Source organism: Megalobrama amblycephala, linkage group LG4 (genome assembly GCF_018812025.1).
Source record: "Megalobrama amblycephala isolate DHTTF-2021 linkage group LG4, ASM1881202v1, whole genome shotgun sequence".
Taxonomy (NCBI): Eukaryota; Metazoa; Chordata; class Actinopteri; order Cypriniformes; family Xenocyprididae; genus Megalobrama; species Megalobrama amblycephala.
The window spans coordinates 15,846,867-15,874,028 of NC_063047.1; the positions used below are offsets into that span (position 1 = coordinate 15,846,867).

The window sequence follows — 27,162 nt, forward strand, 5'->3', positions numbered from 1 at the left end:
TCCTGCCAGTTTGTCATCAAAGTTCACTAACTTGAAATTCAATTCAATATCAGTTATTTTGGATATACTGTATATAAGTATGGCAAATTTTCTTAAGAAAAAAAATCTCTTAACTAATACTGTAAAATATATATGGGAATCAGTTAGTACTACATTAAAGGTGCCCTAGATTATGTTTTTAAAAGATGTAATATAAGTCTAAGGTGTCCCCTGAATGTGTCTGTGAAGTTTCAGATCAAAATATCCCATAGATTTTTTTTTTAATTAATTTTTTTAACTGCCTATTTTGGGGCATCATTATAAACGCGCCGATTTTATGCTGCGGCCCCTTTAAATCCCGTGGTCCACGCCCACAGAGCTCGCGCTTGCCTTGAACAGTGCCTTAACAAAGTTTACACAGCTAATATAACCCTCAAAATGGATCTTTACAAAGTGTTCGTCATGCATGCGGCATGCATGCGTCGGATTATGTGAGTATTGTATACTGTTATATTGTTTAGTTCTGATTTTGAATGAGTTTGATAGTGCTCCGTGGCTAACGGCTAATACTACTCTGTTGGAGAGATTTATAAAGAATGAAGTTGTGTTTATGCATTATACAGACTGCAAGTGTTTAAAAATGAAAATAGCGACGGCTCTCTTGTCTCCGTGAATACAGTAATAACCGATGGTAACTTTAACCACATTTAACAGTACATTAGCAACATGCTAACGAAACATTTAGAAAGACAGTTTACAAATATCACTAAAAATATCATGTTATCATAGATCATGTCAGTTATTATTGCTCCATCTGCCATTTTTCACTATTGTTCTTGCTTGCTTACCTAGTCTGATGATTTGGTTGTGCACAGATCCAGACGTTAATACTGGCTGCCCTTGTCTAATGCTTTTTATAATGTTGGAAACGTGGGCTGGCATATGCAAATATTGGGGGCGTAAACCCCGACTGTTACGTAACAGTCGGTGTTATGTTGAGATTCGCCTGTTCTTCGGAGGTCTTTTAAACAAATGAGATTTATATAAAAGGAGGAAACAATGGAGTTTGAGACTCACTGTATGTCATTTCCATGTACTGAACTCTTGTTATTTAACAATGCCAAGATAAATTCAATTTTTCATTCGAGGGCACCTTTAATATTGAAGGTTAAAATGAACTGATTTGTAAACAAACCTAAATTACACTTAAGGAAATTTTTGTAATAGGCCTAGCTACTAACTTTAAAGGTCCCGTTCTTCGTGATCCCATGTTTCAAACTTTAGTTAGTGTAAAATGTTGTTGTTAGAGTATAAATAAAATCTGTAAAATGTTAAAGCTCAAAGTTCAATGCCAAGCGAGATATTTTATTTAACAGAAGTCGCCTACATCGAACGGCCAGTTTGGACTACTTCCCTCTACTTCCTTCTTTAATGACGTCACTAAAACAGTTTTCTGACTAACCTCCGCCCACAGGAATACACAAGAGTTGCATTTGTAGAGTGTGTTTGTCGCCATGTTGTCGAAACGCTGTTATTTTCATCCCGCAGTCCAATCACCGGGTCTGATTCCGGCTCAAATTGATAGGGTAAAATTAAAGACATGTTTACAATAACACTGAGCTCGTTCATCTCCACGTTATGGTAAGAGGCGTGACTTTTCCGGGCACAGTGCGCTCAGAGCTGTCGAATCACAACACAGGAACTGCTGGCACAATCAGAACTCGTTACGTATTTCTGAAGGAGGGACTTCATAGAACAAGGAAGTCATCAGCCCGTTTTTATGACAGTGGAAACAGTGGTATACAGATACGTAAATTATGTGAAAAATACTGTGTTTTTTTACATGCGAAACATGAACACATGTTATATTGCACACTATAAACACAATCAAAGCTTAAAAAAAAAAACACGAAAAACGGGACCTTTAAAATTATTTCTACTCCAATTCGTTTTTTGAAATATAAAACATTTAAATGGTGGCTGCCAACTTGACAGATTTATTCAAACATGCATTATATAGGCTGTTAAAGAACATTAAAAATTATAATTAATATTTAATATGGTGCATATAGCCTATTTAGCTACATTCTGCTCTCAAGAGTTCATTTTTCTTTCATGACGTTATGTGACATTGTTTAAAAGCTGTTTTATTAACGTCTTTCCGTGGTTGAAACACTGATTACGCGAAAACACAAGACATGATATGGATTTCATTAAGTTGTTCTGTATCTTTTAACATACCTTCGGAAGTTCATTCATGTTTATTTCGCGCTGTAACTGGTATTAAAGCAGAGGCCAGGATCAGTTCAACTGGTGAGGCGATACAGCGGTCACAACACATTAAAGAGCGCCAAAACGGTATTTATGTTTTTTTTTTTTATTTCGTAGTAAAATGGGCAGAATTTGAAATATGAGACATTGTTTCATGTCAGAAGCAACAAACTTCAAATCTTATTGTGGTATTGGATGGTTACGTATCCTCGCGCTTTTTTAAGTGGGTATACGGAAATCCTTGACATTTCCTAGTGGGTATACGGCGTATACCTGCGTATTACGTAGACTACACCACTTGGCTACACCACTGTATCAGTGTCCAGTTTGCACATATATTCCATTTGAAGAAGACTTGATGAAATATGTGTGCATAACTACACCGTGCTGGTTAATGTTTGGTGCAGGAGAATGTGTGAAATAAAAACTTTAAACATAGATACTTTATTCCAGGGGCGGTCTCCCAGCTAACACAGTTACGTTGTGACGACGTAGCTGGACCGGACCATATTCGTTGTAGCGACATACCAAATAACGTTCTAGGGACGTAACTTTGTGATTCCCATATTCGTCGTGGCGACGTTATAGTGGTACGTCTCTGTAACCTGAGGAGTACGTCTCAACGACCAAACTGGCACGTTGTAAAAACGTAACTGGATCGGCTCATATTAGTTGCAACGACGTCCCGAATAACGTTCCAGCGACGTAACTTTGTGATTCCCATATTCGTCGCGGCGACGTTATAGCGGTACGTCGCTGGAACGTGACAGTAACGTCTCAACGACCAAACTGGCACGTTGTGAAAACGTAACTGGATCGGCTCATGTTAATTGCAACGACGTCCCGAATAACGTTCCAGCGACGTAACTTTGTGATTCCCATATTCGTCGTGGCGACGTTATAGCGGTACGTCGCTGGAACGTGACAGTAACGTCTCAACGACCAAACTGGCACGTTGTGAAAACGTAACTGGATCGGCTCATGTTTATTGCAACGACGTCCCGAATAACGTTCCAGCGACGTAACTTTGTGATTCCCATATTCGTTGTGGCGACGTTTTAGTGGTACGTTGCTGGAACGTGACAGGTACGTCCTAAAGACCAAAATACCACCTCGACCTTTATCTTAAAATCTGCTTCTCACCTTTACTTTGGGGAATGGAAATGTGCACCGTCCATAACCTTGAAATCAATGCAGAACTGATAAACACTTCATTCTCTGCTATAAAACCTTATAAATTCTAATTGTTATAGGGAATTGTATTGCTTTGGTTAATACATTTGCAGATCAAAATATGTAGTGGAAACCAATAGAAACCCTCATTAAATTCTGATAGAATATGGCTAGAAACACACTGCATCCATGAAATCATCAGCATTGTTACTTTGTACAATTACTAAGCCAATACATTTGAACATTACCATGTAACCATGTTTTAACCATGTAAAGTGTTAACACATGAATTCATAAATTGAACACATTCATAGATCAAACAATACAATCAGTAAATAAATGTAACCAGTGATTAATATGTTTTATTCTTTTAATTGACAAAGTGTTTTATCATTAGATGGGTATAGTTAAATAATGATTTTATCAATTATATTTATAGATACTCTTATGATTACTACTATCCATAATTTGGCACAAAAATGACAAAGATATGAAAAAGATTCAGCAGATATTTTATTACTTTATTTGCAAAAAATATATATTAAACCATTTCCTAAGTGTCCTGTATGAGGCAGCTGCTACAAATATACTGAGGTAATGTGCTTTAATACTGCTTTACTGCCAGACAATATCACAATTACCAAAGATATACAGTCCTTGAGCTTCTCAAAAGCTAAAAAACAAAATCCAGAAGATGACATTCATAAAGAATAAGATATGTATAAAGAACAATATAGAGATTTTTAGCATTTCTTCAAATAATAGTGTAACCCAGTAGAATAAAATTCTACAGGTATTGAGTTTATTTCATTTTATTTTATTTTGTTCTTGCTCAGAGCTAAAATGTGAATGGAATATACCACTCTATATATTGCTGTATAAAATGTGGGTGTGTATGCTGTTAAGAACACGACCATATATCAAGTTTGATTTTTATACATATGTGAAAAGACCTACAAGTTAGGTCTTTCTCTAGTCTATTGGTTTATGAACTTTAAGTCCCGCCCTCGCCTACGTGTTTTGTTCTGTTTTGGTAGTGTTTGGGGTTTCCATGGAGACGAGAGAGAGTTTAACAGATGCAGCCGATCCGTTTATGATAAAGATTTTAGACGTTTTAACGGATTATTAATCATATTTATATCTTAAATTGTGCATATTTACTTGACTCAAGTCACACGAGTTTTCAGTTTGTGTTATTGTGTTGTAACTGAATTCTCCGTGTATGTTCGCTCGACATTGTGGACTTTCGTCATTCTTTAGAGGAAAGAATCGTTGATAAAGACGGTGTTTTCAAGTTATTGTTCCAACCTAGAGACACTCATTATTTGCTGTTTGCTGATCTGAGTACAGTTAACGAGAAAGTCGCAAGTTTGACTAAGTTACTACAAGTGAGAAGTCTGTAGCCCGTCTGCAGAAAGTGCGCAGCTGCGCACCGGAGGAAGATTTACCCGGAGAATACAACCGCGCATAGGAGTCGGTGACCGGTCTTTCAGAGAGCGCTCAGCCGCGCACATTAAGAAGATTGCGATTTCTGCAGTGCCGCGGAATCACTGGTAATTCCACAGCGGAATTCGGGTACCTTTGGTGAGTTTTGATTTTACCCGCTCAGGAGAGTGAAGAGGCCAGTTTGCTGTTTCTAAGGCCACTACGTACTCCAGCAACGTCTCAGGCCTGCAACGGAGTGTGTAGTGAATGACATGTGTGTGTGTGGGCCCACAACGTTTTCTATTAATTCATATGGTGTTATTCAGTAAATTTAATATTGTAATGTTTTTTCAGAGAGAATTTTTTGATACTCTGAGTTTTATTTTTGTACTTTTGTCTCAAGTGTTTGTGACAGAGAAAAATCCATTAATTTCATCACCTGAAGTATTGCATTATTGGTGTAATATTGGATTAATTGGTGATGTAACGTTAATAGAAATGTGATTGTGGGAATTGCTCACATTCTGAGCATTTGGCCATTTTGAGATAGTTTTAACCCCTTTTATTGTTTAATTAAATTTGTTATATTTTGTTACTTCCACCAGAGTTTTATTCATTCAAAACGTTTATTCATATACAAGTTATTCATAAGTTACTATAGATTTCATTATATATATCTTTCTAAAGGAGAAGACATTCATGTGTGACACCAGAGGGGCCTAACTTCAACATCGGTAGGCATATAGTAAATGAATCTGGTCGCTACCCTACTTATTTAATTAAAGACAGGTAGGGGGCGCTACAATAGTTTGACCCACCCAAAAATACATGTACAGTTTTTGTTCAAGAAAATGAACATGCGGACTTTCTCAGGAAGAATTTGAGATCTTTCATTACCGTGTCCTCAGCTGTGTATAACACTCTTGCCAACAGTGTTGTAGAGGTAGATGATGGAGAACTGTGAGAGAAGAGGAAGAGGGTCTTTCTCAGGTTCTTCTGAGGCAAGGATAGGAGGATGGTCTCTAAATATTCACTTTGGATTTTTGCAAACTGGAAGCTAAAAAAAAATATATTATAGTAGTTATTGTAGTCAGGTTTATTGTTTGTTAGAAAGGTATGAGGAAAGCATGTTTAACTTACATGTTCCTCCTCTTCTTCATCCTGAGCTGCACAGTCACCTCGGTCACCATTGCCATCATCATCCTCCTCTGGCAGCTGAAAGGTTGAATTACATTGTTGCATTTTATGTTGTACATAAGTTGCATTTTTACTTTTGAAAGCAGTCTCTTCTACTTACCAAGGCTGCATTTGATGAAAAAAATACAGTAAAATAATAATATTGTGAAGTAGTTTTACTTTAATATTTTAAAATAGTTTTACTATTAACTGTTTTCTATTTTAATCTATTTTTAAAAGTAAGTTATTCCTGTGATCAAAGTTGAATTTTCAGCATCATTACTCCAGTCTTCAGTATCACATGATCCTTCAGAAATCATTCTAATATGATGATTTGATGCTCAAGAACACAAAAATATGAAGCAGCACATTTCAAACAAAATGTCCAAGCATCAATTCAGCATATTAGAATGATCAAAGATCAAGTGGCACTGAAGACTAGAAAAATGATGCCGAAAATTTTCCATCAAAGGAATAAATTAAATTTTGCAACATCTTCCAAATCTCAATATCTTTGATTGGCAGTGTACATTATTACATTTAGATAATAAACAGTGCACAAATTCTCCAAGAACTTTCATTTTAACGATTACTTCAAGCTGGGGACACACTGAACGACTAGAAAAAACATTCTAAGACTAAAATCAACACACTTAAAAACCGTTTCCTTCGACTGAAGTGGATTTAAATACTTACAGATTATAAACAGACTGAACGCAACTGGCTCTGACTCGATGTGTTTGGGCAAGATCAGTTTATTAGTTTATTTATAATCGGCCTTACAGTCGTTAAGTGTGTCCCTGGCTTTAGTCGTTGTTGCAGCCTCCTCAAAAATACATCTTTCTGTACACGAAAGCAAGAAAAAAATATTTTAAGAAAAAATACAGTAAGGGCATATTTCATGTAGCCTAAATGAATTGCGATTATAAAGTTTTTTTTTTTTTTTTTTTTAATTTTTGATAGTATTTTGAAATCATTAAAATATCATGTACATATTGTAATTTACAAGATTATTTGTTTTTATCATGACATGAATTCATATCGTTCCAAACCTGTTAAGACTTTCGTTCATCTTCAAAACACAAATAAAGATAATTTAATGAAATCTGAGAGCTTTCTGTCCCTCCATTGACAGTCTACACAACTGCCACTTTGATGTTTAAAACAAAAGTTCATACAGATCGTAAATCTAATCTAATGAATATTGAGAGGTTTAGTCCAAATTTTCTGAATAAACTCGATCACTTTATATAATGAACAAATTTAATACACTAGTAGTGTATTAAATTTGTAGTACAGTTGAGCTTCCATTTATGTTCGCTAATTAATGTTTATATGTGAATAAAAGTCTAAACTCAAACTGTATATTGCATTAAGCGAACAAGTCTCTTTGAAGTTCATGTTCAAATTTGGACTAAACTGCTCCATTCATATGGATCACTTTTACAATCTCTTTATGAACTTTTTGAAGTGTCAAAGTGTTAGTTGCATGGTCTGTAAATTGAGGGACAGATAACTCTCAGATTTCATTAAAATATCTTCACTTATGTTTCGAAGATGAACAACATTCTTGCATGTTCGGAATGACATAAAGGTGAGTCATTTTTTTTTCATTTTTGTGTGAACTGATCCTTTAGGCAGGCGTACACTTTGAAAGTTCGAACACTCAGTAGTTTGTGAGCCCTTGCATACAAGTTAGTTAACCCGATAATCATGTCAAAGCAGTTGGTACATTGCACGACTGCACTACACAGCTTTTCTTTGTTTTAAAAACAGACTTAACATGGGTCCTAATTAGGAGACAATGAGCACATTAAGCTTTGTGCCATGCTGTTTATATTTATCAAGCAGTTAAAATGCCCCTTTCAACGGCCAAAACAAGAAGCTTGCGAATGAGATGATGAGAGGAAGGAGATTTTGGATTGTATTTGATAGTCGAATTGATTCGAACAGTTTTAATCGAACAGATTTTAAAAAAGCTTTAATCATGCCCTTTCAATCCGAATTAAAGGTCAATTGGACCCAGCCAATTCATTTCAACTAATGTGGTTACATGTGACTTTTTATTCCATCTGTGCTACTAGTCTGATTAAAATCTGATTATTAGAGCCCATGTAAACACAGCTAATGTTGTTGTTATAGCTTCAGATTTAAAAAAGTTATAGGGTTGCCAAGCAGCCTATGTGATGTGATTGTGTATCATTTGGGACTATACAATAGCTGCATTTACATGGACCCTAATAATTAATTTGTAATCGGACTAGTTGCACGGTCGAATTAAAGGTCCCGTTTTTCGTGGTTTTTTGAAGCTTTGGTTGTGTTTATAGTGTGCAATATAACATATGTGAAAAATACTGTTTTTTTTTTGTTTTTTTTACACGCGAAACATGAACACAATTTACTTATCTGTATACCGCTGTTTCCACTGTCATAAAAACGGGCTGATGACTTCCTTGTTCTATGAAGTCCCTCCTTCAGAAATACGTAACGAGTTCTGATTGTGCCAGCGGTTCCTGTGTTGTGATTCGACAGCAGCTTAGCGTACCCAGAGCCAAAGAGAGAGCGCACCTTGCCCGGAAAGGTCACGCCTCTTACCATAACGTGTGCTGCACATAGTTTTACATGTGGATTATTGTGGTGTCGTGCCGAATGAACACAAAAGACAATAATTCCCGAGAGACTGAACTCTTTAATCTCCACAAGCAGCGACAGAAAATGTACAACGTTAGCACTCACTCAGAAGAGTACCTCATACGGAAAACAGCCATATACATAAGCATAGTCCCCTCTTGTGGCCATTATGTGCACTGCAGTCCAACATTAATTATTGCAGTAAGGATACCACAATTATAATTTTCGGGAACCGAGTTAAACATAAATTGTAACCACTGAGCTCTAAGTACAGTGTCCCTGGGAAGGCCAAACAAAGGTGATTGGACTGCGGGATGAAAATAACAGCGTTTCGACGACATGGCGACAAACACACTCTACAAACGCAACTCTTGCTCTTCTCCGTGGGAGCACAACAAGACCACGCCCCCTTTTTTGTGTATTCCTGTGGGCGGAGGTTAGTCAAAAAACTGTTTTAGTGACGTCATTAAAGAAGGAAGTAGAGGGATGTAGTCCAAACTGGCCGTTCGATGTAGGCAACTTCTGTTAAATAAAATATCTCGCTTGGCATTGAACTTTAAAAATTAAAAAATTAAAATTCTATTATCATTTACTCACCCTCAGCTTGTTCCAAAGCTATATAAAATATTTTAAAGAAAGTTTGTTACCAGGCTGCTTTGGGCCAACATTGACTTCCATAGTAGAAAAAAAAAAAAAAAAAAACTATGGAAGTCAATGGTGGTTTTTAACAGAAGAAATGTATATAGCTTTGGAACAAGCTGAGGGTGAGTAAATGATGAAAAAATTTTCATTTTTGGGTGAACTATCCCTTTAAGTCATATGCAACCATGTCATTCAGAATTAATTTGCCAAATCAGATTTTAAAATTTCATTCTGATTGTAAGGGGTGGTTTAAACCTTTTCTAATCTGTTCGATAGGACATGTAAACACTTGATCAGATTAAAAACTGCAATTTGAAAGTGTAAAGCATGTGTAACCATGATGGTTGTCATAAAATTTCAAATGCTTCTGTTTAGTTTTGAGCATTTTTACTGCTTGATAAATATAAGCAGCACGGCACATAGCTTCATGTTCTCTGCGTCTCCTAATCAGGACCTGGAATAATAAATATAAAGTCTGCTTTTTGAAACAGAAAAGAAACAATGTCAGGATGATGGTTAATATGCACCAACAGCGGGAAAGTCTGTAATTTTGGACAGACAGTGCATTTTAAAATATCAAATCCGATTTCTAAATAAATGTACACATCACCTATATTCAGATTCATCAATCACAATGATTTCATTCTGAATTAAATAAAAAGTGTAAATGTATCAAATAGTAAAATTGCTGACCCCTCAAATTCAGAATTATTAACATCTCCTTGTCTCTGTGAGTAATTGAATTGTGAAATGCAACCCTGTGAATTACCTGTTTGTCCTCCTGAGCCTTTTAAAGGGTTAGTTCACCCAAAAAGACCTTAGTTTCACACCCGTAAGACCTTAGTTAATCTTCAGAACACAAATTAAGATATTTTAGTTGAAATCCGATGGCTCAGTGAGGCCTCCATAGGGAGCAATGGACACTTCCTCTCTAAAGATCCATAAAACTACTAAAAACATATTTAAATCAGTTCATGGGAGTACAGTGGTTCAATATTAATATTATAAAGCGACAAGAATATTTTTGGAGCGCCAAAGTCACGTGATGTCAGCCGTTGGCAGTTTGACACGCGATCTGAATCATGATTCGACACACTGATTCATTTATGCTCCGATGCTTCATGAAGCAGTGTTTTGAAATTGGCCATCACTAAATAAGTCGTTATTTTGTTTTTTGTTTTTTGGCGCTCCAAAAATATTCTTGTCGCTTTATAATATTAATATTGAACCACTGTACTCACATGAACCGATTTAAATATGTTTTTAGTACATTAATGGATCTTGAGAGAGGAAATGTCCATTGCTCCCTATGGAGGCCTCACTGAGCCATCGGGTTTCAACTAAAATATCTTAATTTGTGTTCTGAAGATTAACAAAGGTCTTACGGGTGTGGAACGACATGAGGGTAAGTAATAAATGACAGAATTTTCATTTTTGGGTGAACTAACCCTTTAACGAGAAGGCTGCTTTTATGGCTGGATGCTGATTGACACACCTTTTGATCATGTTCTCACATCCAGGACAACAAAATGATCAAGCAGACCTGAAACAAATAACCATGATTGAAATCACTTTAAATCAATTTAGTCTTACCTAAGTGATATTGGAAAAATAAGGCATAGTTGTTCACCCAGTATACGCTGCTTCTCCTGGAATATGGTCTGCATGATGAATGATCTCTTGATCCTGGACCCGTGCAGTCCACCTGGAGATTATCTGAATGATATGTGGTTGTATATAAAGGGCAATTAATGACTGAACGTTACATACATACCGATAGCAGCACCATTAGTCCAGGACCTTATAAATATCCACTGGTACTGAACAAGTCAGAAACTAATTTAATACCCACCCCTGCTTATAATCATTGTTGTCTTATTGCTGCTGCACAGGCTGTCTCTCCTCCAGCTGCTGAAAATAAAAAGTATGTTAGCTTTATAGGAATGAATAGACTCACACATAACGTTCACGTTAAACCAGTAAGTGGAGGCAAACGAGAATATTTTGTTATAAACAACTCTAAATCATTGATTTGGCTGCTTCACTGGCTGTCATTACAAAGAATTTAAGTAAACAAATCGTGAAGTAATTAACCGTGTCTGATTAACCGTACAGATTTTTATTGAATTTTCAATATGGTTCATATGAGCTTCAGGGAGGCCAGGCAGGGTCTAAAATTAAAAAAACACTTTACTACAGTTGCCGTTTAACAAATATAAGTGATTATTCTGCCGTTTATAGCATTAAACAGTGAACGTTACACTTAAAATAAAAATATAAAACTGCGTCTCAGATCATTTTAACGCTACCTCAGACCGCCTCACGTCGATCCAGCATCGAGTCACGCTCTGTGGAGTACCGCCTCTTTTTGGGCATTTCAGTCTGGCGGAGATTTGCCCCGACTGCTCCCATAGACTTCCATTCAAAGAACTTTTTTTTTTCCGAACTGCAGGCACTGCAATCTGACTGCAATGCAATAGACCTTTTTCACAAGAATCGGAAATCACGTGACGCAGGGTAAAGTTAGTTCCGCTATGCGTCTACGGCTATTAGATTGATATGCTCTTTTCTCAAATATCGCTTCTTACCTTTTCTTTTTTGTCTGTTTTCCAAATAGCTTTTCTATAATCTACAAAGAAATTATTTTCTACTTGTTTGTAGCTTATACAGCCACTCAGACCGTTGATCGAATTTACCGGCAGGTGGATTTATTACGAGCCGTAAGCTACAGTAAAGGCTACGCAGCTACTCATTCAGCAATTTCCCAGATCGTATTACGTACGACGAACATTATTTATATAATTTATTAATTAAAAAAAAAAATTAACTCCCAATATATACTTTAATGTGGGATATAAAGTCGTGAGATACATATATTGTCGTGAGTAATACGTTTTAAAAATATATATAGCATGTTAATCTCATATGGCATCACATCCCACATTCAAGCATATGTTATAATTAATCCTGATCGATTAAAATGATTAAACTAAGACAATTTACAACACCACACTGTACACAACTATCAGTCTTTGCATGTTGCAACAGCACAACAATACTGTGCATAATACACACTTTAAGATGATGACGACAGGAAAATGAGTGAGAGATGACTTAAGTGTTTATATCCAGAAATATCCAGGGTGCGAGCGGTCCTGCTTCATGAATCAGAGGATCAGGCTTGTGTGATAAGGATCTGCCAGTCGACCATTTCCCCAGCACGTCGCTAAAAACACTCTATACATCCCAATATGTGCATACTATCCACCCTAAATAGTACTGAATATTACTAATGTCACATAGTATGCACGTTGAGACACAGACACTGTCTTTACAGCACATGGAGCGCGATAATGCACAGCCGCGCCAAACAGACACAAAGAATATAACCAGTTTAACCGCCATCACTTCGAATTATTTATTAAATGTAGCTCTTAATGAGAGCGCTGTAGTCTCACCAATAATTCACCAAGACCGTTCAAACATTTTCATGACATTTAATTCGTAAAACGACTTTGATTCCCGAACTGGTTCTGATCGAGGCTATCTATCACTGTAACCGGAAAAACTTTTACACTGCGTGGCTCATTCCGGAAGCCAAAAACCCGGAAGTGTGAAAAAGGTCTATCTCTATGGGTTCCGGGAGGGCTCGCACTAACGTGCTTTCGTCATCATACGTAACCTTAACTTGTGCAGCGATTGGTGGAAACAAACATACCTCTATTAATTTTTTTTTTAAGCTGAAGTGACATTTAATAATTTCCTCAGTGCATAATTTACATTTCACAGACATATTCTCCATCTGTAAAAGTTAGAAAGTCGAGAAAATATTTCCATTTTGCATTCAGGCGTGGACGAGCCTTCAGCAAGCACAAACTTCCGTGAACGAGCGCCGAAGAGAGGGGGTTCGGCGAAAAATCGGCAGCTGTCAGCAGGAAGTAGCCGCCACTGGCCGGACGTCAGCTGTCGCTAAAAACCGGAGGCGGCTGACAGCGGCAGCAAGACAAATTAATAATTATTATAATTTCTAATACTCATTTAAATAAGTATAAATGTCAATATTATGTGATTAAAAAGGTTTATCAAATATAAACAGAAAAATATGATTTGGCTAAACGTTAAATTCCAGCCGAATATTTATGAATGCATATGCGTGTACATCAATGTTTGTGTGAAATAATGAAAGATATGCATACAAACACCTAGATAAGTTTGTATTTATATGAGAGGCACTTTCTACTAGGTGTATGTTGTATATTTATTATACAGGCAACACACACACACACACACACACACACACACACACAAAGACCTGACTAAATGACAAAAAGATACGTCTCAGCAATGACCTTTATTTAAAAGCTCTTTTTTTTTGCTGTTATTTTAACATTTGTAGTAATTCAAGAAACAGACACACACACACAAACATATATAAAAATAAAGTATCCATTACATTTGTAACAGACTTTGTATAGCACTGACTATGACAACATACCTTGTAAACAGTATAAAATACATCCAGTAAGCAAGTAGACAAAAAAAAAAAAAAAAAAAAAAAAGGTTAATCAGAAATCACAAACACCTATCCTGAGGTATTTACAAGACTTTCAGAACAGAACTGATGAGTTATACAGAGTTATTCCTCCTCCAGCATCATGCACCAATCACTGCAAAACCCTGGATGGGTGTTTTCCGAGTAAAAGCCTTGCATCTCTCCTCGTTTTCCTCTTCCAACATAGCCTAGAGGATTCAAGAAAATTGAGACATTAATACATAAATTACCTTAGCAGTAAACAAGCATGCACACCCATATGAATGATTATTCCTACTGCATTTTGCCATCACAATTTCATGCATAATGTGCACACCTGGTAAGCAGTTCTTGTAAACCTCATTGCAGTGTCTACAGGGCTGCAGTGTGTACATTTTGTAAAATTCCGGGAATGGCTCAGACTTTGTTCTCCATTTAGTTACACCTGTATATTGAAATGAGGAGCATAATAAAATAACATTACAAAAGATAAACATTCAGACATGCTAACAGAGAAATTGAATGGTATGGCACCATTTTAAATGTCTTTAATCAAATATGTAAAAGAAAATACATACTGTCAAGCCAGCAGAAGTGTGCCCTCTTTCGAAAGGAGTCCGTATCCACCAGACTTCTGAATTTGGAACAAACCAAAGACAGATTCAGTAACGCAACATCACCCTCCTCCAGGACCACGTGAAGAAGAATATCCAACAGGACAGCATCTGGCAACTATTGGGTATTATAAACAAAGCAAACAATTACTGCAATTTCCAAACATCACAGCCTAACCTCCCTAAAAACAGAATGTGCATCCTATGGGAGCAGGTAATACTTAAAACATTTATAAGGCATTTGCCATAAAGCTACTAGCCTATAATAGTTAGTGAGGATAAAGACTTTTAAGTCATGTCATATTGAATGTGCTACTACCATCAAGATTCCGATGTTCTGCACTTCTTTCTCCTGCCGTTTCTCCTCCTTAAATGCTTCCAACATGGCTGATGTGCACCGCTTCTTTCTAAAAAGAAAAACAAACGTAATTTATTACCAAACATTACTTATGTAGTAAAACATTTTATTCACATATACCTTCCATGTGTCATTTTAGATAAGATCAGATTCACCCACCACCTCCTGATATGGGACATATCATGCTGAAAAGCAAAAGACAAATTTGGAAAATTGATGTTTAAGATGTCAAAAAGTAATACATTTCATCAATATAGAAAAGAAAAGGATAGTGCTTACCTGAGTGAAGTCAAACTTCCAGTTAAGTGCCATATACAATGCATACTGCCAAACAGAAAACACATTAACAATTTTGAAACGGGCTCGGACTGACAGACTGGTCCATGGTCAAAGGAGCCTGAGTGCATTCTCCAGGCCCGCAAAACAGCCAGAACATAGAACGCGAACACAGTCCTTCTGGCCATGACGGGACTGACAGGAAGCGCATGCGGGACTGGAGCAGACTCACTGGCTGGAGCGGATTCTGGAGCGGACTTACTGACTGAAGCGGGTCCTGGAGCGGACTCAATGGCTGGAACACCCCCTACCTCCGCGAGCACTGAAGGGGCGGCCATCTTGCCCGTAGGCACTGGCAAAGCAGCCATCTTGTTCATCGCGTCCAGGGCGTTTGAGTGCGTCGCAACCGGTGAACTTGACTGCGTTGCACCCGGCGAACATGAGTCCATAGCAACCGGCGAACTTGAGAGTGTTGCAACAGACGAACTTGAGAGCGTTGAAACAGACGAATTTGAGAGCGTTGAAACAGACGAATTTGAGAGCGTTGAAACAGACGGGCTTGAGTGCGAAGCGGCCGCCGGGCTTGAGAGCGAAGCGGCCGGCTGGCTTGAGAGCGAAGCGGACGGCTGGCTTGAGAGCGAAGCGGACGGCTGGCTTGAGAGCGAAGCGGACGGCTGGCTTGAGAGCGAAGCGTCCGGCTGGCTTGAGAGCGAAGCGTCCGGCTGGCTTGAGAGCGAAGCGGCCGGCAGGCTTGAGAGCGAAGCGGCCGGCAGGCTTGAGAGCGAAGCGGCCGGCGTGGGTTTCGGAATGCCAGCCGCTCGTGCTGTAGTCATTGGAGGATCATTCATGCTGGAACGCAACCCTCTCCGCTCCCTGACTGATCTAGAGACGTGACGTGACTCTGGGCGATCAGCGGAGAAGTGGCGTTGCTCTGGGCGATCAGTGGAGACGTGACGTTGCTCTGGGCGATCAGCGGAGACGTGACGTTTCTCTGGGCGATCAGCGGAGACGTGACGTTGCTCTGGGCGATCAGCGGAGACGTGACGTTGCTCTGGGCGATCAGCGGAGACGTGACGTTGCTCTGGGCGATCAGCGGAGACGTGACGTTGCTCTGGGCGATCAGCGGAGACGTGACGTTGCTCTGGGCGATCAGCGAAGGCGTGACTTGGCTCTGTTATTGTGGTAACCGCCATTTTGTGAGTGTCAACTGGCGCGGCGGCCATTACACAACCAGACGAGGAATCGCGTTCCTCCGCGACACCCACAGTAAACAGAGAACCAACAGTCAACAATGCATAGTCCATAAAACAAGTAAGTGAGGAACGTGGTCCCTCTTGTCTCAGTTTATTCTGAAGGGGTTGGTTTATGCCATCGCAAAAAAAGTCTATAAGAGCACAGTCAGGCCAGTCTGCATAATGGGCAATATCCAGAAACTTCTGAATGTGGTCCTCCAGGGAACTATTACCTTGACGAAGGTGGATGAGACATATAGCTGGGTCCATTCTGAGGCTGGAAACGCTTGTAGAAGCTGCTGGATCGTAGTGGGCGAAGTCTTCTGTTACGAAGCGGGACTCATGGTAAGATCCATATGCAAGCTTTTATTTACAGTGGTAAGCGTGGTCGTACAGGCAGGGTCTAAGCAGGGGCAACAGGAACAGCAAGGGCTAGGCAGAATCGTAGTCAGGGTACAGGCAGTAGATCGAGGCAGGCAGATAACATTCACAGAACAGGATGGCAAGGCAAGGGTCAAAGGCAGGAACAGGAACAGACAGGGAAACAGGATAAACACAGGGAAACGCTTAGAATTGACACACAGGGTAATCAAGACTTCGCGGTGAGGTGGTGTGTGTATGAGTCCTTTATAGTCCAGGTAATGTGTGGCAGCTGGGTGTGGTGATTAGTGTGGAGTGATTGTGAAGTGAGTGCAGGTGATAAGCAATGGAGGATCATGGGAAATGTAGTCCGGGATGTGACAGGAACAGACGGTGATCGTGACACATATATAAAAATAAAGTATCCATTACATTTGTAACAGACTTTGTATAGCACTGACTATGACAACATACCTTGTAAACAGTATAAAATACATCCAGTAAGCAAGTAGACAAAAAAAAAAAAAAAAAAAAAAAGGTTAATCAGAAATCACAAACACCTATCCTGAGGTATTTACAAGACTTTCAGAACAGAACTGATGAGTTATACAGAGTTATTCCTCCTCCAGCATCATGCACCAATCACTGCAAAACCCTGGATGGGTGTTTTCCGAGTAAAAGCCTTGCATCTCTCCTCGTTTTCCTCTTCCAACATAGCCTAGAGGATTCAAGAAAATTGAGACATTAATACATAAATTACCTTAGCAGTAAACAAGCATGCACACCCATATGAATGATTATTCCTACTGCATTTTGCCATCACAATTTCATGCATAATGTGCACACCTGGTAAGCAGTTCTTGTAAACCTCATTGCAGTGTCTACAGGGCTGCAGTGTGTACATTTTGTAAAATTCCGGGAATGGCTCAGACTTTGTTCTCCATTTAGTTACACCTGTATATTGAAATGAGGAGCATAATAAAATAACATTACGATAAACATTCAGACATGCTAACAGAGAAATTGAATGGTATGGCACCATTTTAAATGTCTTTAATCAAATATGTAAAAGAAAATACATACTGTCAAGCCAGCAGAAGTGTGCCCTCTTTCGAAAGGAGTCCGTATCCACCAGACTTCTGAATTTGGAACAAACCAAAGACGGATTCAGTAACGCAACATCGCCCTCCTCCAGGACCACGTGAAGAAGAATATCCAACAGGACAGCATCTGGCAACTATTGGGTATTATAAACAAAGCAAACAATTACTGCAATTTCCAAACATCACAGCCTAACCTCCCTAAAAACAGAATGTGCATCCTATGGGAGCAGGTAATACTTAAAACATTTATAAGGCATTTGCCATAAAGCTACTAGCCTATAATAGTTAGTGAGGATAAAGACTTTTAAGTCATGTCATATTGAATGTGCTACTACCATCAAGATTACGATGTTCTGCACTTCTTTCTCCTGCCGTTTCTCCTCCTTAAATGCTTCCAACATGGCTGATGTGCACCGCTTCTTTCTAAAAAGAAAAACAAACGTAATTTATTACCAAACATTACTTATGTAGTAAAACATTTTATTCACATATACCTTCCATGTGTCATTTTAGATAAGATCAGATTCACCCACCACCTCCTGATATGGGACATATCATGCTAAAAAACGAAAGACAAATTTGGAAAATTGATGTTTAAGATGTCAAAAAGTAATACATTTCATCAATATAGAAAAGAAAAGGATAGTGCTTACCTGAGTGAAGTCAAACTTCCAGTTAAGTGCCATATACAATGCATACTGCCAAACAGAAAACACATTAACAATTTTGAATATAAATCAAACAGTTCATTAGACAAAAAAAAAATAAAATAAATAAATAAATAAATATATACATATAAAATATTTTTTCACTGGGATCAGCCTGATGTCTTTTGATGACAACTGTTATGGATGTGGGGTTATGCCCAAGATGAATGTGAAAGGGGAAATAAAACCACTTGTTACCATTAGCATGAATACACCGCAATCCACAGATGCTGACTGTGTTGGAACATCCTGGAAAATAAATCAAAATAGAAAATTAACATTTTCCATATATTATAAGTGTGTATGTGACATGAATAAATACCTTATTTTTAACAAGCTTCCAAGATCCTGGAATCATCTTTATTGCGATTGAGCTTAAAAAAAAATTATATATATAATATAATATTATTATTTTTTACATGCATGCATACACACACACACACACACACATAAATATATACATATACGAGAGCAAGAGAGAAATTCAGTGTTGAACCACTTAACCTTGTAGGTATAGACAGTAGCAAGTTATTTTTTAAAGCTACTGCCCATGCCTAAAGCCAGAGAACAAAATGTTGAACTGAACCACTGGACTAATATTTACAACTTCAACTCATGGGTTCACAGTCAAGGCTTAAGCCAGTTCCAGACTAAAATGCATGTTTGAGCCGTTTTAACAAAGCATATCTTAAAATATGTCAGTGCCATGCTTTTGTCTCAAGATGCACACCAGTAATGTTTTTTCTAAGACACGTTTGTAAAAGATACTTAATGTTCTAATTTAACCACAGCCTAATCCTGGCTTAATCCAAGCCCTGTCTGTGAAACCAGGCCTAAAAGTTATGGAGCGATGAACAGTTCCATTAAATTTTGTAAGTATTTTGCATTCACATGCTTAGAACTTCAACTGGAACACAGAACAGTTTTTTTTTTTTTCCCTCATGAAACTTCATGGAACAGAATTATACAGTATGTAAACCTGAACATGGATACACAGTCAGTATCTCCATAACCACTAGGGTCAGTGGAGTCAAGGATGTGTATCCTTTTAAGTTTCGGTAGCAAAACCTGTAAAATACACAAAGTTTCTACAATAAAAGTTGTTATTTCTTGGTTTAGTTAAGTATACAACCTTTATCTAGATAAAGAGGGGGGAAATAAGCCATATTATGATTACCAAAAGTCAGACAAACCCTTGGATGAAAACGATAGATTTTCTCAAAAGACATTTCCAAAATAAAAAAATAAAAATAAAATAAAACACATTATTTGAAGAACAACCAAACCACAACTTACACACAGGGTCCAGTGACTTGACTTGCACAGAGGAAAAATGATGCAGTCTTTTGAGGAAGCATCAACCTGTTGGAGACACAACATAAACATAAGTTTCCCACAGACTAAATACATTTATAAAATTACATTTAGACCACTTAGTGAATGCTATCAGGATACAAGGAGACTTTCAACCAGCATAACAAAATGTTTCTGTAGAGAATCACCTATGTCACATTTAAGTGATGATAACATTAAAGCAGTGCATTAAAATGAAACTATGTTTAGTTAAGTTTCTAAAATCACTTATAGGCAGGGACAGAAACGGGTCACAATTTAAAGGTGGTTGCCAAGTGGCCACTACATATGAATTGACAGCATGAACATCCTTGCCCTGGTAAAAAAAAAAATAAAAAAAAAAACACATTTTACAACTTATCACAAAAGCACAAATATTATGTAATATTAGTTACTGCTAAAAAGGTTTGTTAATGATACCTGTATTACCTTTTGTGCAGAAATTATGGTTAACTGAGAAAGGCAACAATTCACCACCTATTGCATAAGGATCACAATGTTTTAGGTTTAAAAAAAATAAAAAAGAAAAAAAAGAAAAAGAAATTGATCATAAGCTACTAAAAATATATTAAAATAAAAGTTGTGTAACAAAAATATCCACTAACTGTTGCCTCCACTTCCTGGTTCAATCCTAAAGACATCAAATCCAATCTTTTCAACACTGTGGTGCCCACTGCACCTATGATCTCTTCCGGTGATTGGGTCTCATCCAAAACATGATCCAACTAAAAAAAAAAAAAAAAAAAAAACTAATAATAAAATTACAAACATCAAGAATTAGAAGGTCAATAAAGGCTTTAATATTAAGATTCATATTTATAACTAATCCAGTATTCTTTTTTCAGCTTTGTTCAAGACATGATAGTTGATTATTTTCCTTGTGAAAACATACCAGTGGGTTTGGCTGGTTTTGCAACTGGAAATCTGGGATCTCCATCCTGGCACGTATATCTGTCCGTCCCCAGCAGTCAGTGTCAGGCTCTCGTGAACTTGTTGAAACTACAGAATACAGGTGTTTGGAATAATGAAGTAATGTTGATTAGAAGGAAAATAAAAATAATTAATGCTTTCATTTCATCAGGTGGTTTGTATTAAAACATTGCACTATTCTTACTGGCTACCAAATAATGTGTAAAAAGCTTAAGACTAAAGCTGAAGATTTACAATTACAAAGCAATTCAAGTCAGCTTTACCTTCTGGAACTGCTGTGGTACTGCCTGCAGAGAGCAAAAAAAGGACAAGTAATTAGTATATGACAACAGTTGTCTATGGCTAGTCATTATAGACAATTTAAAAGGCATTAGGATGACTTTATGAAAGGCACTAAACACTAAAACAACTACCTTCACTCCTGAATGTCAGTTTACCATGTAGGCCAATGTGGACGGATTGCTTTGCTCGCATCTTCAAAGTTTGGGTGTATTTGTCATTAATCCTTTTGTTGTGAAGATGAAAGTACAGTCGAAGAGAGAACATATAATGTTCATCTTTCATTTGACACAACGAGTACTTGCTAGAAGACAACTCCCGGTTTAGCTGTTCTGCTACGGAGGAATTGACAAGAGCAGCCAAATGTGGGGCCAATTTCAAACTCCTCAAAATCTCCTCTTGTCTCCTTTGATTTTTCTGATGGAAGCGATCATACAAGGAGAATCTTGCATTGGTTCCTGTCACAGGATGCAGTAAGGAGAATCGGTCAGAAGAATTGGCGGTCTCATTTCCAGAGACTGTTCTTGATGAGAAGCCAACACTTGTCACCCATGGGAACCGGACTTCAAGTCGTTTTTCTGCTGCAGCCTGGATGTGCTCAGGAGTGTTTGCACAAAGCCGGCCATCATATGGCTGGAAAAAAAAAAAAAAAAAAAAAAACCAAACAATCGCTGCTTGGTGCGATTATTAACGTGTCTTGCAACACGTCCAGCAATATCTGACACAAACACTGTGGGAGGGTGTTTAAAGCTCAACAGAGCATCTCCATGGTCACGGGCTGACTCTTGCCACCACAGTGCTGATTGGTAGTACACAACAGAGTGTGTGCAAGTCATGTGCAAAACACCACCTACATTTGACAAAACAAGAAATGGTTAAAAACATCAGAACATATTTATGCATGACAAAATAAAAAAATAAATAAAAAAAAAATTACTATTAAACAAATAACCACAATGTCTTACCACCAGCTTTCTGAAGCTTGATGAACATCTTGGGGTACAAATCCTTGTAAAGCAGTAGCTCCTCAAGTCTGTTTATTAAGTCAGTGGTACTACCTACATGTGATACTCCAAGGGCATTGCAGGCTTTCACCAAATCTTCTCTCTTTGGCTAAATATTTAAAAAGCCACGGTCAATAAAGAAACAAAAATGGTGAAAGAAAACATTAGCAGAATAATGTAATGTACATACGGTTTTGGACTCCAGCACTTGTAAAATTGTATCTTCATCCATCTCCAAGCCACAGCTTGAGGTGAATGCACGATCTTTCTGAGACAGACCCTTGAACACTTCAGTCTTTGGAACAATATCACTTATCCTAGAGCAATTACCCAGCCATGGAGTAAAGGCAGTGTATGTCAAGGGACATGCATAAGGATTGGCAAGTGAGTTTCCTAAAATGCAAAAAAGGAAAATAAACGTCCATTTATGGATTTAAGATTTTAGCTATGGGTAACCCCACTTCACCCCCAAAACAGCTCTTACCATCACAGAACCCAGAAGCAATCATTTTCTGCTCAATTGTCTCCCATCTTGTCCTCACATTAACTTCAGTGTCTTCTTGGCTGATATTGTCCAAGTTGGGCCGCCTAAACAGATGTGCTAATATACAACCAAGCAAATAAAGACTAGTCATTATCTGCATTCACAACACAAAATTCACACAATACACCCTCACTCTGTTTTACCTGGTAAATCGAAAGCAATTTTCCAGTTTCCATCTGCAATCAAAATGGGAGGGCTGTGACCACATCGGACACATGAATAGCTATAAGAGTACTCCCTCAGAGCAGAGAAATGATAAAACGCCTTTCGAATCAGATTGTGTGGAACAGTGATGTTGGCATGATCTTCCATTGTTTTCAAAAAACGTCCAAGGGCAATATGATTCTATAAAAAACAAAAACTCACATTCATAAACATGAAGAAGCATGTGAAATGCAAGTCATGTTTTCCTGTCACTCACTGCGAGTCCAGATGTCAGAAGAGAACTGAGAGGAATGGTCAAAAAAGTCCTGTTTTCATAATTGTGAAATCCAGACTGATACTCCTGAAACCTCACTGGACGTCTACAAACAAGGCAGTTCTTCACATACACTGGCACACCTGGAGAACACGGAAATTGAATAAAAGTCATGTTAAAAACACAATGTGAAAATTCATAAAGATATAAACACATTTCTGAAATTAACCTCGAGTCACTGAGGATACGCCATACACCGTCCCATGCCGTGTAATTAGCACACTCTCTCTCTCAGAGCTGGTGGAGTTGGGCCAGGGCAATAAGGACAGTTGGACTCCAGGGGTTCAAACAAGTCTGGGATTTGGCGCTCTTTTGTTGACAAATCCTCTGGAAGGTCTTCTGGCACCCTCTTTTTCCTCCACAAATAATCTGTCCAATCCTGTATTTCAGCAGAAGCCAGTGCTGCCACTTCTGTCTCTGCAACATCTCTGACCCTTTCATCCACATCATTGTCTCCAGCATTTGGGTCAGTCTGACAAGAAAGGAGGTGGGGTTTCTCTTGAAACAGCCACCACATGCTCAAGTACCTGTGCACACAGCTTCTCATTTTATTGCGGCACTGGCAGTGCCACTGGCCCACATGGCTATCAAAAGAAACCCTTGTCCTTTCAAACTGACACCAGTTGTCTCTTACCCCAGTAAAGACAGAAAAATAAATAAACCTGACAGAGGTTTGCTCATGCCAAAAAATAGGAAACACACAATCAACACCACTAGTAATACTTTTGATTCTGAGCTGCAAACATTCATCTTGACGGGTTCTGGACATCAGGCCACTGTCTACCATTGACTGCAAAGAGTCCTCCCTAAGTGCTGGTGGTGCAGAATAGCACACAGCTCTATTTGTCCTCTGAAGGTGTTCACACTCCATGCCTGGATTGCCACTTTCTACTCCAATCCTCATAAAATCACGACACAGAGGAGATTCACAGGCAATAGACCCTGAGACCATTTGCTTTTTTACGTGAATAGGGACTCTAGGTCCATGGGCATCTTTTGGGGTGACAAAAATCCCATTTCTCTCATCAATACAAATGACTGGTGGTTGCTCCTGCCTGACATGCTGCCTTGCCTTAGGGTTTTCAGATGGCCCTTCTGAGGGAAAATATTTAAATATGTAAAGAAAATATGTAGACCAAGACCAATAAATATTAAACATTGATAAATACCAGTATCAAAAGTACATACTATCTGACCTGTTGGTAACTTTGTCTGTAACTGCAAAATCTGTAAACGATACAAAATGATGAGGGGAGTTAATCTTAACATGGATAATCAAAATAAATACAATTTAACTAATTGCATTACACATACCATGATTATGAAGGTGCTTTTTAAAGTCAGGGGCACGACACAAGATGTGCTGACACTTAGGGCAATGCCAATGGCACCTCTTACTTTGTCGGGAACTCAAACAAAAGCAAGGAATGCAATATTTTTCTAGAAAGAAAAGAGAAAGTTAATACATTTTAAATTTACAGTCAACATGAACACACGTGTAAAATGCATGTGTGGTTTGTACAATGCTTACGGATGCCATTATCCTCAAAATATATGGCATACTTTAAATGTTTTGCCTGAAAGTGTTCAGGATTTGACAACACCCCAGATGTACAGTAGGGACAACTGCCTGTCCCAGAATAGACCTCATCCATTCCAAAAGAAAGTGGTACACCTGCACATGCATTGTATAAGAGAAAATAACATACTTCAAAATCAGCAAAACAAACTCACATATAAAAAGGTAGAACAGTTCAGAAGTTGAATAACATTTTCCCATGGATAAGTTTTTGCATGTTCTGTTCAAATTCACTCAAGTTAGTAAGATTTTGGAAATGTAATGGCTTCTTACCTGTCATAACTGATAGTCAGGTACACAAAAGGTGAAGACATAAGAGAAAGAAAGGAGAAGGCAGCGATAGGAGAGTAGTTCTTAAAAGAACTGTTTGGTCAATCGTTATAGTAAAACGAAAAAAGAATCAATAAGTTGATGGATATATTACAATCACCTGAAAAATTAAACACACAAAAAATATGGATAGTGTTGCACGTGGATCTTCTATAATTCCAGTCAAACAGCATTCGTTTTATATTATTCAATAGACTCTTGTTAATACGTTAACAAACGTTAATATTTAATGGTAAACGTAATATTTGAAGTTAAAGGTAGCCCCCTAACATACTAAGAGCAACAATACATGATGTAACATGGTATACAAACTACGTTTCTACCATTAATTAGATTAAATTGAATAGTTAAACTAAAATAGGCAAAGTCACATTGTAGTTCACGAAGATAACAATTAAAATCAAACTTACAACGCAAGAATTATTCATTACTCCGATCACTAATTTCCGAACTTACCGCTCTATCAATCGACGCCACTACTGAGGCATTTGGCTGCTGTCGTAGTTATATGTGATTGGTTGCGTCCACGTTGGTCGATATGGATTGGCTGCTACCGAGTGGCAGGCCCCTCCTACCCTCCGACTGCCAGTAACTGCCTTCCGGCTGTCAATGGCAGCAACTTCCTGCTGCCAGCTGCCGATTTTTTATTTAAACCCCTGCTGGCGCCGAACAGACGGAGTTCAATCTGAGTAAAATACATTTTCCTCAAAATATTTGTTGAAAATTTGTTTTTGTTGGCGAACATAATTATGTCATATGTAGAATTTCGAACCTACAACTAAGTGTATTTGTACGATAGCAGTAACTGTGTAAAGTGTCTGTTAGGGTAATCAAAATAATAATAATTAACATTATTAGTCTGTTCTTTTGTTTTTATTTATTTTCATTTTTAGTTTATTGTATTTAATTTCTGCTTCAAAAAAACATTTTGTTTTTAGATTGTAAAGGTACAATTTTACAATGTAGCCTAGGCCTAATGTGATTTGACCCCTTTTTTTGCACATAATTTATAGCATATACTACACAGTTACATTCATGTTTGTTTTTATAGCCTTCAATATGAACATTGTTTCTAGGACAATATTGGGCAGGATCTTAAATATATATTTTTTAAATTAAATACAGATTTTTTTTTTTTTTTTTTTTAGATCTCAGCCCTATGGCATGCTTTAAATACTGAATTTTCCATGTTTTAGATAGATACATTATTATATCACTTGTTAAATTGATATTTAACAATTAGCCTATTCATTCCTGCATTTCTAAATTTTTTTTTTTTTTTTTTTTTTTGCGCCCCCCCAAATATTTTTTGCACCAGCCTCCACTGCTTTATTCTGTATGAGCTATGTGCCACGTGGCTAGTGTTACTAAACTCATCGCGGAGCTCCGCGCTGAAACCGAGCATATGCGCGCTCCGCGTGTAGTATTTTTCATGTGTTCGTATTCAAACTCCAGTTCTGACCGCATCGCGAGCAAAATACAAACAACACACGTGCTGTGCTGAGGGAAACATATCCGGCTCGTGTGTTTGAACGCAGCTAGAGCAGGCAGAGGAGAATGAACAGCACTTTTGGGGCATTTGAATTCTCCGCTGTAATGCGATCTCACGCGAACATATTTTCCATTTGTGCTGGTAGATTACTGCAAAACAATCCACATGCACACAAACCTCTGCTCTGGTCGCGTCGTAGGAAAACACATTGTGTTGTAGCACTGAGGAAACGAACACCAACGATATGTCTCTGAATGACAACAGACCGAGGCAAGAGAAGTGATACTTCCTCATGCATAATACTGCAGTTATAATCGTATGCATACTACAGTGCAGTGATCGGATTGAATGAGCTTTATGTCATGAATATATATGTCGAAAATCTACGTCAGCATGTTCGAAAGTACACGACGACGTCAGATTTTGTGAAGTTGCTCCGACTCCGCTTTTCAAACAGGAAGACAGAAATCGCTCTGAAAAATTCAAAAATAACCATTTTTCACTTATGAATAACATTGAGTACTTTTAGTGTTTTCAATGATGTGCAGCCTATACATATCTGTTTACATCTCAAAAAAAAGTGTTTTGGGGTTTCATGACCCTTTAAAATAGAGATGGAGTGTTTAATTGTTCTTAAACAAATTTTGTTTTCATACAGTCACTTTTTAGTATTTCCTTTACCAGCCAGAAAAAAA

General features: G+C 37.9%; 3 protein-coding genes across 10 annotated transcripts in view; all 3 read right to left on the reverse strand.

The window, feature by feature from the left end:
- The window catches only part of LOC125266831 (zinc finger BED domain-containing protein 4-like), a 75,237-nt gene extending 61,715 nt beyond the window's left edge, over positions 1-13,522 (reverse strand). Inside the window, exons 1-7 of one of the 8 annotated variants that reach the window (XM_048187900.1) lie at positions 11,886-13,522; positions 11,607-11,779; positions 11,150-11,208; positions 10,928-11,013; positions 10,793-10,840; positions 5,989-6,063; positions 5,746-5,905 (exon numbers count right to left, since the gene is read on the reverse strand). The gene's annotated coding sequence lies outside the window, so the exon portion shown is untranslated. The other 7 variants (XR_007184563.1, XM_048187902.1, XM_048187898.1 and 4 more) reach the window with 7 other exon arrangements.
- Positions 13,523-16,127: 2,605 nt separating this feature from the next.
- On the reverse strand, positions 16,128-21,699 carry LOC125266832. The gene is made up of 14 exons (XM_048187905.1): positions 21,175-21,699; positions 21,025-21,048; positions 20,724-20,830; positions 20,437-20,556; positions 20,261-20,308; positions 20,064-20,147; positions 19,775-19,840; positions 18,677-18,727; positions 18,425-18,469; positions 18,266-18,330; positions 18,107-18,194; positions 17,752-17,905; positions 17,515-17,622; positions 16,128-17,386 (listed from the first exon to the last, which is right to left on the reverse strand). The coding sequence occupies exons 1-14, from the start codon at positions 21,323-21,325 to the stop codon at positions 17,283-17,285; spliced, it is 1,215 nt and encodes a 404-aa protein (XP_048043862.1). The 5' UTR covers positions 21,326-21,699; the 3' UTR covers positions 16,128-17,282.
- A 17-nt stretch (positions 21,700-21,716) lies between these two features.
- LOC125266833 lies at positions 21,717-25,754 on the reverse strand. Its single transcript, XM_048187907.1, has 11 exons — positions 24,919-25,754; positions 24,598-24,741; positions 24,381-24,506; positions 24,255-24,293; positions 23,236-24,161; positions 23,010-23,149; positions 22,732-22,933; positions 22,529-22,645; positions 22,235-22,437; positions 22,006-22,153; positions 21,717-21,890 (listed from the first exon to the last, which is right to left on the reverse strand). Exons 1-5 carry the CDS (start codon positions 24,923-24,925, stop codon positions 23,281-23,283), a joined length of 1,197 nt encoding a protein of 398 aa, XP_048043864.1. The 5' UTR covers positions 24,926-25,754; the 3' UTR covers positions 21,717-21,890; positions 22,006-22,153; positions 22,235-22,437; positions 22,529-22,645; positions 22,732-22,933; positions 23,010-23,149; positions 23,236-23,280.
- Between the last annotated feature and the right edge of the window lie 1,408 nt (positions 25,755-27,162).

Excerpts from the sequence above, each read along its gene's own strand:
- LOC125266832 (XM_048187905.1), bottom strand. The coding sequence starts at position 21,325 with ATGAAAGATGAACATTATATGTTCTCTCTTCGACTGTACTTTCATCTT. Across the intron at positions 18,728-19,774 it reads CAAGTCACTGGACCCTGTGT|GATGTTCCAACACAGTCAGC; the intron begins GTAAGTTGTGGT and ends TTTATTTTCCAG. Across the intron at positions 18,470-18,676 it reads GCGGTGTATTCATGCTAATG|TATGCATTGTATATGGCACT; the intron begins GTAACAAGTGGT and ends TCTGTTTGGCAG.
- LOC125266833 (XM_048187907.1), bottom strand. Across the intron at positions 24,507-24,597 it reads TTTTGAGGATAATGGCATCC|AAAAATATTGCATTCCTTGC; the intron begins GTAAGCATTGTA and ends TTTTCTTTCTAG. Across the intron at positions 24,162-24,254 it reads AGTTACCAACAGGTCAGATA|AAGGGCCATCTGAAAACCCT; the intron begins GTATGTACTTTT and ends ATTTTCCCTCAG.